General features: G+C 51.0%; 1 protein-coding gene across 2 annotated transcripts in view; it reads right to left on the minus strand.

The window, feature by feature from the left end:
- Nucleotides 1–6525: 6525 nt before the first annotated feature.
- The window catches only part of IGFBP2 (insulin like growth factor binding protein 2), a 109131-nt gene continuing 103187 nt past the window's right edge, over nucleotides 6526–12469 (minus strand). For both annotated transcript variants that reach the window (XM_043504874.1, XM_043504875.1), the window contains exon 4: nucleotides 6526–9521. In XM_043504874.1, the coding sequence (XP_043360809.1) occupies nucleotides 9354–9521 (168 nt within the window). In that variant the 3' untranslated portion in view covers nucleotides 6526–9353. The remainder of the gene's footprint in view (nucleotides 9522–12469) is intronic.

A 12469-nucleotide genomic window follows, 5' to 3' on the forward strand; every position in this document is an offset into this window, starting at 1 on the left:
AGACCGCTTAGATAAGGCACAGCCTTGCCTCACGGAGTTAGGCAGAGTTTTGTGAGGTCCCACACACACCCCGCAGCCCCAGCCCGATGCCCTGACTATATGTGCAGGCTAAAGGAACAGCACCTCCTCCCATAGTTTGCAGATGCAGCCCGGCTCAGGGAGGACGCCCAAGCAAGAGCCATATTCTAGATCCAAAAGGGTGAGTCCTTACTGAAAGTGCCATTTGCAACAGACTACGTCACACTGCACACATCCAGGGAATAATCTCGCCTTTCCAAGGACGTGGTTGCTGTGACGGTCTGGTCTTTACACAGCTTTTGGGGGTGGTGTGGGCTGCAAACCATATTTATGGCCTGCGGCTGTATCGCCCCTGGGCGTCAAACCCTGCCACCTGTTCGTGCTGTGTGATCGCTGTAAGGGCGTCGCCGCGACTGGGCCGCAGAATGCCGCCTTCCAGCAGCCACGCCTGAACGGACAAGAACAAGAAATGGCCAGACGCAAAGAACAAACAGCAGCCCGAGTTTGTTCGTTTCCCCTCCGCCATGGGAATGGGAGGCTGCAGTACTCAATCTCTGCCACCGGGAGGTGGTGGTGTGTCGCTGTGACCCGGCCGCACGCCCAGGCCCACGGACACTAGTCCCAAGGCCCATGGACACTAGTCCCAAGGTAGCATTGCTCAGCAGGGAGCAGGCCCAACGGGTGCCCCTGCGCCCACTGCAGCGCCCGCCCCCCCCCCACAGCAGGATGTATGTCCCCCTGGGGCAGGGTGGTGCCCCTTGGTGCAGCAGGATGGAGGGGAGCAGGGTGCAGCCTGCAGCTGGCTTTGTCTCTCCCTCTCCCTTGGGCTTCAGGGATGAGGCCATCTGTCGGGGTTGACCCATCAAGCACATTCCCCTTGGCCAGTGGCTTGCTCCTCCAGCACAGGGCGGTCTCACTCACGCGCTCACACACGTGTGGAGCTGGCCCTGGTCTGGGGCTAGCCAGACCCGCTGAGCCCGGCTCCTTTCTCCAGTATTGCTTTTCTCCTTAAAAGAAGTCCTGTGACAACCCAATTTCCAGCCCCTCTTCTCCCTTCCCCGTCCACCACACTGGGCAGAGGGGGGCTGAACCCACCTGCACAAATCAAAGGCAGGCCAGTAAGGTTTATAGGTGCTGAAGGGTGACAATGACCCGTACGGCCACTCTTCATATGGACCTGACTAGCCGGCTCTAGCTTTTTGGGTCCTTAAAGCTATCAGGGACTCACCTGGGTCTCGTCCCATCACTGACCCTGCAGATGTCGCCAGCCCATCCCCGCCAGCTGCCTGCCTGCCTGATGACTCCCCCCAGCCACACACCCCTCTCCTTTGTTTAGTGGCCTCCATAACGCAGGCAGCCCAGAGTGGAGCCAATGTGCAATGTCCCCTACAGGGAGCAGGGACGGCTGTGCCCCGCAGTGCCCCCCCATGGCCCTTGGCAACCAGAGCCAGTTGGGCTATTAGCACATTAGGGACTGATGCAGCCACGGGGAGGGGGTCAAAGAAAGGCTGGGGCTGATGCTCAGCATGAGCTTTGTTGCTTTTTCCTCAGGTCTGGGAGGGCTCGTGTTTTCCATGCTCTCCCCGGTTATTGGGCCAGGCTGTATTTCCATTTGCAAATGCGCTATAGCAAGCTGATAGATGTGTGTATACATGCGTGTGTGTGTGTGTGCATACATTTATGTGCACAGTGTCACCAGTCCTGAGCAAGCAAAACTCATGAGTCAGGACTCCCCCAAATCATGAGATTTTTTTTCACTCTCACTGCTCTTTGACACTTCCTCATTTCTTCACCTTGGGGGGAAGCCATTGCCCCCATCCCTGTAGTGGGGGGTGAGGGGGCGGCTGCCCTGCCAGCCATTGCTATACCCCTTCCTAGCAACTGCCCCGGTGGCCTTTTCTCTCTCCATGTTGCCCACAGTCTCCTGCCCCCTACATTCCGCCCCGCCCCCAAACAAATAACCCTCCCGCTTTTCCTTCCCAGCCTTCTACCCATCACAGTCTCCCTCAATGGCACCATTTCAAGATATTTTTGGCGGGGGGGGGTTTCCAGTTCCTACCCCCCCCTCATGGTAGGGACCCTGTTCTGGTCCCTGTTCATTGCCCCTCCTCGGCTTGGTGCCAGGAGTCGAATTCTGGCTGGATTCCCTGGCTCTTTGCTGTACAGGAACAGGCTCCCCGGGTGCCAGGGCCCAGCATGGTTTGGCCTGGCCGCACATTTCAGAAGCGTTGGGACCCACCAGCCGGAGCGACGCTCGGGCCCACGCCGGTAGCCGCTATATGGATTTAGTGCAGGACCCCCGCTTAAAAGTGGTCAGGCCACAGTCCCCTGCCTGGCTCTGTGGCCTAGGGATCTTTGCACAAGGGTAAAAACCTTTTGGGGCGGGGAGGCATTCACCCCCCCCACCCCACTAATTGGTGCCACTGGCTCCATCTCTGCCTCCCCCCACCATCCCCTGCACCCCCCCCAGTCGGCCTGCCTCCTGCCCCCCACATTCCCTGACACCTTCCCTGTCCTGCTCCCAACCTCCCACCCCCGAACCTGCTGGCCAACAGGCTCATTCCCAGCCTCTTTACATTCCCCTGGCCTCTGCCTGCCCTTCACGGGGAGCCACTATTATTTTCCTTCAGGGCAGGCCAGCTTCAGCCCCCAGGAAACAAAGGGAGGTAGTGGCCATCTTTGCTCAAGGCAGGCTGGCTGGCACTTGCAAATATATGAGACCCATTACTGTAGTAGCTGAACACGCACCACCTTTATGCATTTAGCTTCCCACCACCCCGGTGAGCAACGGGCTGCTTCGTAGCCCCATTTTACAGATGGCACACTGAGGCACGGAGAGCCAAGGACTTGCCAGGAAGTGTGCGACAGAGCAGAGCTTGAACCCAAGCCTGGCGCCCTAAGCACTGACCCTCTCTGCTGAAGTCCAGAGCACAATGAGGAACAAAACGATAAGTTAAGCCCTGTCTATGGCGTGGGTGATCCCACCAAACGGAACAGGAAATTACCAGTGGCTGACAGCCCTGCGAAGGCACCGGCCATATACTGGCAGGTCTGGAGTTGATTTGCAAAAATCTGTATTCGGGCATCACTGAATAAGTAACAATATCTCTGGTGAGTGTACGCCACCCACTGGATTGTGGCCTCAGTCCATTAGGGTGCAGAGAGTAGCTCTGACACAAGAATTAAGGCAGAGTCCTGTTGCAATGCCCTTTATTTGAGTCTGCTCCCGCGCCCTCTGAAGTCCGTGGGACAGCACCCAGAATCAGCCTTTAAGAGGCACATATTATTGACCAAATCCTACCTTCCCCACTGTCAAACGTTGCCTGAGCTGGAAATGAGTGGGTCACCTACACTCACCTGCTTTGCCAACCACCGTAGATTTGGGAGTGGGGATAAACTGTCTCTCACCCTCTTCTAGCGCATATCCCAGACTTGCCTGGAACACACTGTGAAAACTCAGTCAGCACACAGAATCATAGGACTGGAAGGGATCATAGAATATCATAGAATATCAGGGTTGGAAGGGACCCCAGAAGGTCATCTAGTCCAACCCCCTGCTCAAAGCAGGACCAAGTCCCAGTTAAATCATCCTAGCCAGGGCTTTGTCAAGCCTGACCTTAAAAACCTCTAAGGAAGGAGATTCTACCACCTCCCTAGGTAACGCATTCCAGTGTTTCACCACCCTCTTAGTGAAAAAGTTTTTCCTAATATCCAATCTAAACCTCCCCCATTGCAACTTGAGACCATTACTCCTCGTTCTGTCATCTGCTACCATTGAGAACAGTCTAGAGCCATCCTCTTTGAAACCCCCTTTCAGGTAGTTGAAAGCAGCTATCAAATCCCCCCTCATTCTTCTCTTCTGCAGACTAATCTTCTCTTCTGCAGACTAAGGATCTCACTAGGTCATCTAGTCCAGTCCCCTGCATGCAAGGCAGGACTAAGTAGTGTAATAATTAGATGGTTCCTGACATGGCATGGTGCAATCTGGCAAAATCCCTATTAAACCGGGACTATTTGTTATTTCAGATTGTCAGTGTCTGCTTTGTTCTATAAACTCTCCAGTACAATGCATTGGTTCAGGGCAGTTTGTTCGCAACCTGCGGCCCGTGGGCCGCTTGCAGCCCAATCAGCACACAGCTGCGACCCTTGTGACATCCTCAGGGCATGTAGTATTGGATGCAGGCCACGTAACACATTGTGGGCTGCATATGTGGCCCACAATAGTAAATAGGTTGAGAACCACTGGTTTAGGGGCTGCATCACAGACCCTGCAATTGGCCAGCCACAATGTGGCTACCAACCTGCTCCTTACTTAGCTGTGCCAGAGCTACTGCTACTGAACTCATTAGAGACTTGTTCTAAAGGGCCAAAATTTGATCCTCGCTGATGACTGTGGTGTGGGCCTGGATAGTCATGGTGTCTTATGTAAGCAGAACTGGGGTGCTCGGCAAATAATATGTAGTGGCCCTGATCCTGAGGTGCTGAACACCCAAAACTCCCTTGGACATCAAAGACAATTAATAACCAAAGAGATGGTTTCAGAGGCAAGAGAGTCTCTCTTTTAAGCAGGATCACTCCTTTAAAGCAGCAGAGGACAGGGCAGCTTCCATTTCTAATGATACGGGACACGTTTAGGCCTCCATGAATGGCAGCGGATAGCCCACTGATGTTCAACAGGAGGCTGACACATAGCAATCCAGGGGAGCACGGGGCCTTCACAGAGCAAACAAACTTTAGGCTGGTATCACTAGTATTTGTTTAGCATCTGGTTGTCACATTCTGCATCTTTCATTAGAAAACATGCCCCTGGCCAGCACTGTGACAGACAGCCAATATCCTGTAATATGCAGCAGCATTGTAGTCGTGTTATCCTGGATATTGGAGAGACAAGGTGGGTGAGGTAATATCCTTTATTGGACCAACTTTTGCTGGTGAGAGAGACAAGCTTTTGAGCTCACACAGAGCTCTTCTTCAGGCCTGTAATATCATTGGGGAATTAAGATCAACTTTACTGAATTAAGCTAAACCTTATTGAATTAGGGTTAATACCTTTGGGGGTTTTTTGCATTAAAAATGCAATTGGGTGTGTGTTATTGGGGTCATGTATGTACTTCCTCTAGTAGGGAGGGAGAATGCTCATGTAGTTTTTCCATTACCAACCCTTTGAACCCAACCCCCTGGAGAGGTGCACATGCTAGTTCAAACTGGATTCACCAGGGACCACTAGACAAAGAAAGGGCTTTCGGACAAACAGCTTGGTTTTAAACTAGTTCAGGGTCTTCTTCCCGATCCAACAATTGGACAAGAACCATGATCCATGGAGGACTCCTCCAACTATTAGGGTAAGGTTGGAAAGACTGGACCTACTGAGCCCCCATAAGACTGGGCTTGTTCTGAACTGAAGCTGAGATAGAATCATAGAAATGTAGGACTGGAAGGGAACTCGAGAAGTCTTCTAGTCCAGTCCCCTGCTAAACATATAACCACAAGGAATCCGCCCCGGGGTAGGGGTCTGAAGGACTGCTCCTGCAGGAATCCATGCCAGAGTTGGGGTTAACTCTGGTTATCTCATTAGCACGTGTGTAAGTTTTTATTGTTTTAAGATGTTTCCTCTCTAATGCTTTTCCCATAAGAACAAAGTAGGCTTGCATAGGAAGTGCTGTGTGGGAAATAATAACCGTAGCAATCACACTTGTTAACCATCTCTGAAGAGAAAGCAAACAGGTGTCCTTGGGCATTTGGGCTTTGCTGGGAATAACACAATGAAGGCAGGGAACTGTGCAGACAGGCAATGCTGGGGAGCTGGAAGCCTAAATGGGTGTTCTTGCTGGACCACTGAGGGGAAATACAGGTGGTTGTCCTTAGCTGTGACCAAGACAATCTCTGCTTCTGCTCTGTTCTCGTCCTTCCCCAGCCTCCTCTATTTTTCCTGTATTTCTTTTTTCCCTCCTTTGGGTCTATATTTCCTTCCCTGCAGCAACTCCCAACTACCATCCCTCCTAGCCTTCAGACCTCCTTTCTTCCCCAGTCTATCTGCTACAATGATCACTTAATAAATGCTGCCATTTAAAATTCCACCCGTACACTTTGGAATTAACCTCTCAATGAAAGCCGTGGTGGCAGGCAGGTTCACACTTCTCAGAGCTATTGTTTCAGGCCGTCAACAGGCTCACTGCTTTGGGTTACACGTGGCTCACACATAGAAGATCTTCTTTGCAACTAGGCAGGCCAAAGACTTATCTTTATTCAAAATGAGAGCATAACTGGTATAAGCCATGAGCATTGAATAAATGCAGCGGGCAGGCTGGCTAACTTATACCTCTGTTCTCACCCTATACAAATGGGACCAATAATAATAATAAATGGCCACTGTCTCCTTGTTGCCCATTGCGTCATGTTTACAATACTCGTAGGACAAAGCAGGGAACTGGCCAGTATTTATGTGTGATGCACCAGGCAAAAACACATGTTCTATGAATGGATGGGGAAAAAAAGATGACACTTTTCTGGCATCCCATTTAATTTATTCCAACTTTATGCAGTTCAGCTTTTCCAAAAGAGAAAGAAAAAAGCATCATGATTTCTAAACAAAACAAAAGGTACAAACTGCAGACAAGATCAGATGCTCCCTAGGTTTATGTGAAAAGCAGAACAGCCCTCCTTTGATGTTAACAGAAAACAGGTAGCACCAATTTTTACGACTAGGTTTTGCACGAGTGCGCACACATGCACGCACATGCGCACACACACACAACATACACAAAAGAGATGACTCCTGCCCCACCCTTTTTAATCGCCTTCATACTTCATCTCACAGATGGATGAGCTGGGGGTTTAATTTCAGAGAGCAGTGCCCATGCTAGGGGTTCTCTTTGTGTCATTTGCTGTTTCCATGTGAAATTTTGATCCCTTCCAGAATTTTTTTTCTGTTCATATTAACGACGCTAAATCTGGGTGTGATTTCGCCCCCCTTGATGCTTCTTTTGTCCATTACAGCTCAGCATCTGCATTTAAGAAGAGTCTGCAGTTGTTATTGGTAACTAAGATCATCTTTGTGTGTGTGTTCAAGTGCAGGTGATATTTATCAATTGAAGGCACTGGTAACTAACTACAAACTAGATCACAAGAAAGTACATTAAACTGAGCAGCAAATATTCACAGAGCAAAAGAACAAATGTTAAGCCTGGTCTCACTTCCTATCCCAGGATGTTCTTGGATTTACCAAGTACGGTTTCAGTTCAACTACTATACAGCAAGGAAGTGAACAGAAAGTCTAAGCCCAGAGGTGTGTTACATTGTTAGGCACAGTGACGTTCAGGTCACATGCCCTCCTTTCATTTCAGCTGGTAACAATTTTGTGCAGCTTTAACCCCTCTCCCAGTTCTATGGGCAGCACATGACGCATACAAGATAACGCAGCAGCTCCTCAAAATGACTCAGATGCATCAGTGGATGGTGGCTCTTTTACTCCTTAGGCTACTTCCCCACTGAGCTGCTGCATGTTTCCCCATGAGCAGACATTCTGCCACCTGAAAGCTCTTCCAAAGCACTTGTCCATCTTCAGCATGCCTGTCCGGCAGAGCCATTGTTGGCTCCAAACTCCCCATGGGCAGTCCATGTGCTTTGCCCTATCTTTTAAATCCCATTCCTTTCCTTTCAACTAATCACCACCTTAGAAATGAACCAACTTCCACATGCGAGCTGCTGTACAAGTTACTCAGAGGAGTTCAACACAAGGAAGCGGTGGAGATGTCTGATCTTCCTCTTTGAATATATTTTTTAAAAAATCCAACGATTACTTTAAGTGTAAGGACCTAGTAATTGTCCTGCAAATGTCACAGGTATGAAAAGAAAATCTCATGGCTTATTCTCAGCTTGTGTGTGTTTCATACAGAAACAAATCAATGTGTAAAGTAACGGTAGAGAGACATCATCTGTTCCTGGGAACTGATCTTCCAGTGCAACATCACCGACAGTTCCTGGAATTGTGTTTATTAAATCTATGAGAGAAACAGAGAGACACAGAGAGACACAGAGAGTGTGAATGTGAGTGTGAGTGTGTGTGCGCGCGTGCGCACGCAGGGAAGGGAGTGGGGTGGGGCTTTCCAAAGCACTATATATATACTGCACTTTACTTACAAAAGGTGTGTGCTGAATGGCTGATGCTCCCTGCAACATATGAGGGACGTTGGCAGCCACTTGGAAGTGTGGGTTTTAGATGGGTTTTTGCTATTTAGAAAAAGAGGGAGGGAGGGAGGGAGGGAGAGAGAGAGAGAGACACTCCTTGGATTTTTACCCTAAATCTGCAAGAGCCTTCCTCTCTCTGCAATTTAATTCTTGCTCCTTCAATTAAAAAAATGTAGGGCCTGATCCTGTGAAGTACTGAGTACCTGCAATTAAATTAAATTGCAGGTGGTCAGTGCCGCTCAGGATTGGGCCCTTAATTACCACCTTACCAGTAAGGCTCCTATCCACAAGAAGTGAGATTGCGGGACTGGATCATTAAGATTTAGGTTATAATTCAGGGCCGGGTCCTGAGAGATACTGAGAACTATCCACTCTCTGGGAAGTCTATGAGAACTGAAAGTGCTCAGCATCTCTGGGGATGTTGCCTCACGCGCAATGCATGGGGCTGGCTGTACAGTCAATTCCTTTCTCTCTCCATTGCCTCCCTGGAGGTGGGTGATGGGAGCTGCACACTGGCGTGATCCAGCTGGGAATTCCCCTCCTTTCCTACCCCACCACCACAACCCGCTTCATGATAAACAGAAAGAGCAGCTTAGCAATAGGGACAGGTTGACAGGACTTGAGCAGGAGGTGATGCGTATTATTTACATTCTTTGGTCTTGGGGGGCAAAGATTTTCATTCAACTTGTTTTGAGCATTATCACTTAGGCTCTTTGGAGACATCCGGGGAGCTCCGGACTCTACATTCAACAGGATTGCTTGGTTTTCACCTGGGCCTCCCGCATAAGCCCTGTTTCCCTTGCACTACGCTATCGCTTTGCAGTGGTGGGGCTAAGTGGGCCGCGGGGGACTCTGGAAGCACATGGATACCTATTATGCTGCCATGGGGCAGAGCCGACAGAAGACAAAGCTTTGTCTCTCATTGACTTTACACAAAACACCAAAGAAAAGCAATTTCTGCTCCTTCCCCCCTTGCAACCCACCCTGCACCCCGGTCCTTCCCCAGCAGGCTGAAGGCAAGAGAAGAGGGCCACAGGCAATGCACAAAGCCAGTCTTTTCCAGAACATAAATAGACATGCTGAAACCCATGTAAAATCCAGCACCGGGGCTAGGCTGAGCTGTCTCCAGTGAGCAGGAACGCATCCATCTACTGCGTGCGCAGGGCATGTGCTCCCCGCTCCTCCTGTTCATGGGGTGTGTAGAAGAGATGGCACTCAGGGTCTCCGCGAATGGTAGGCGCTCCCTGGATCACTTTCCCAGTGATGGGGTTCACACACCAGCATTCTCCTCGCTGACCATTCACAGACATCTTGCACTGGGGGGGGGGAAGAGGGCAGGATGGACATGGTTACTGGGTGGAAAAGACACTGAACAGCAAATAGCTTCAGAGCCCATATGTTGGAGAACTAGCCTCCAGCTGAAGAATGAAATCAGAAGACTGGTAAGAAAAGGATACAGACGCCTTCGTTTCTTACTCTAATTATAATTAACTGAGGTTTGCAGCCTGTATCCCGACTCCTCCAAGTGAGGAGAAGCTTGGAACCAATCTGACAACTTGACCCATGACAGAGCTGCTATGGGCCAGGGGCATGCTTGGAGATGGGAATGTTTTGTTCAGGCCCATCTTTGTCTTTACTATAGTATCTTTCCTCCTGAGAGAGCCCAAGATGCTTTGGGCCTGTACACACACACACACACACACACACACACACCCCTCTCTCCCCTCCCCCCCCCACCCCTGGGGTGGAGAATGGCAGCCAGCACACTGGTGAATAAGTATTGGCCAAGGGCACAAAGCAAACCCTGCTCTTACTAGAAGGAGCATGAGATCTTTAGCGTCTACACAGAGCAGACAGGGCAAAACATCCCTGGTCTGGATCCTTTCTCAATGTGAGCCACTGCCACCGCATCCCCCTGAGACTTCTGGAGGGCCAAGCAATAGGGTGACACCCTGCATAGGAACACTCCCTCTCCTGGCTGCAACAGCTCAGTGCCAATTCTCCTGCAGCAGTGAGTAGCACCCTATGGGGCCCGATGCCCTTAGCAGCTGCGCTAGGCCTCATGGGGAGCTTATAGCCCAGCATCTTAGTGCAGAGGAAGAGGGAATATTTCTCTGCTCCTGCAACTCTCTGGCTCCCTGCCCCTGCCTGGAGGGGGCCCTGGGCTGCAGGCCCAGGCCCAGGCCCTGCCCTGCGTGGCAGCACCCCCGCAGCACCAGGCGCCTATGGTGACTAGCGCTGTCAATACATATGGCAGAGGTTCAGTCTGAAAGACTTGGAGTCTGTGTACACTTTAAAGTTGAACCGGAGCCACTTTCTGCAGCTGGACTGAGGGACAAAGCACGAGCCGTTCAGGAAAACAAAGGGAGTCCCTCATGCGAGGCCCCTTCCAGGCACCCTGGTCCTGAGTCCTGGGACACAGGAGGGACTGGAACTGCTTTTGTTGGCAATTAGGCTTCCAGACTCGGGGCAGCAAACAAAAAGGAGCTGACCCCAGGGCACTTGGCTCTGGAAACACAGATGGAAGGAAAGTGGGCTGCAAGGTGACCTTGGACTGCTGGACCAGATGGAACCCAAGGACAGCCATGAGCAGTGCTCCAGGCTCAGGGATGAAAAGCTCCCAGCGAGAGCTAAAGTCTCCCGGACAAGCTCTGCAACAGCACCAACAACAACATGCTGCCCTTCCCCACCAAAGATCTCAGAGCACTTAAACAAGAATTAAGAGAGCTTTTTGTTGTCCCCGGAAGTTAGGTCTACTGTACTGATGGGGAAACTGAGGCCCAAAGAGAGGTAGGGACTTACCCAGGGCCACACAGCTCATCTGTCCAGATCCAGGATTGGAACTTAAGAGTCCTGAGACTAGGCCTAACCACAAGACTAACCCTTCGCCATTGAAAGGGCACGGGCTGGGGTTTTGTGCCTACTCTTTGGGTGGTATTGCGCATGCCCTCCTCACCACACAGCAGCAAGAGGGCTCTTGGGTGTTTACAATGAACATCCTGCAGGGACTCAGGGCCCAATCCAGCAGCCCTTACTCTCATGATAGGACCCTTCCTGGAGTTCACGGGGCTGCAGTGTTCAGATGAGTAAGGGCTGCCCAGGTAGGTGTCAGGATAACATGGAGTGCGATTGAAAACCGCACTCCAACCAAACTCTGCTTTCATTGAAGTCAGTGCAACTGCACTAGGAGCCATGTTAGGCCAATGCTGAGCGCAGATGCAAAACCGTACCCTTAGGCCTTGTTAAAATGCCCACGGTGATGGACAGCACATTCAGCAGCTTCGTAAATTATCCTCCCCTGTCTAGGTCTGTATTGTGCCATCCCTTTTCGGAAGGTACAGCGGTCACACTGCCCCCACCCTTCCCATCTCCAGCCAGTCCCCAAGTGTGTCAATGGGAGATGCACTCAGTCAGGAAATAGAAAACAGGTTACTTGGGCCAGTACTTTGTTCAGATGATGGGAAAGTACCAAGCAGGGCTGGGGGCCATGAGCCTGAGATATCACCACCCTTCTGCCTCCGGGAGCAGGCTCAGAGGCCCACAGCTCAGCTGAGGACCTTTCTACAGGTTGCCCCGGCACCCACTGACACCAAGAGCAAAGCCCCCATTGACTTTATTGAGGCAGGATCAGACCTAATTAGGGCTCCATCCTGCAAGGAGCGGAGAGTCTCCAGCCAGGGCTGAGTGCTCTCAACTCCCATTAAAATCAATGACAGCAGGATCAGCCCAGATTAGACCAGAAGTGAAACCTTCCCCAGCAGGCTGGTCCCCTGGCAGCTCCAAGCACAGGGGAGGCCAGAATGCAGCAGCTGGGCTGTCTCACAGTTCTCTCTTCACTAGGGAGTTCTGGGGAAGGATTCGCTGCTATTTCCAGTATCTAGCTGTTTGTCCTTTAGTGCAAAGATCCTCCCGCCATTTCTCGGGCATTGTCTCCTCTCAGAAATCCACTTTAGAGAGGCTTTTTCTTCAAAATGCAAGTGAAACCTGTACTGTATGGGGCTTATTCAACAGCCTAGATTCCTTCAGACAGATAATCCATTTCAGGGGAATTAGCCAGGTCGATGGGGTGTGGTCATTCCAAGTTAATTACAGCCCTGGAAATCCAGCTGGGCCATGTGTCGCTTCATAGCCCCAAGGGCAAGGAGTTGAGATTACCTCGGAGACACCACACCCTTCTGTCATGCTCATATCCACAGTGGCCAGTCCAGACCCCCGCTCAGCAAGGGAGTGGCTAAGGGAAAGTAAATGATCAAGCACTGGGACA

This window comes from Dermochelys coriacea, chromosome 11 (genome assembly GCF_009764565.3).
Source record: "Dermochelys coriacea isolate rDerCor1 chromosome 11, rDerCor1.pri.v4, whole genome shotgun sequence".
Classification (NCBI taxonomy): domain Eukaryota; kingdom Metazoa; phylum Chordata; order Testudines; family Dermochelyidae; genus Dermochelys; species Dermochelys coriacea.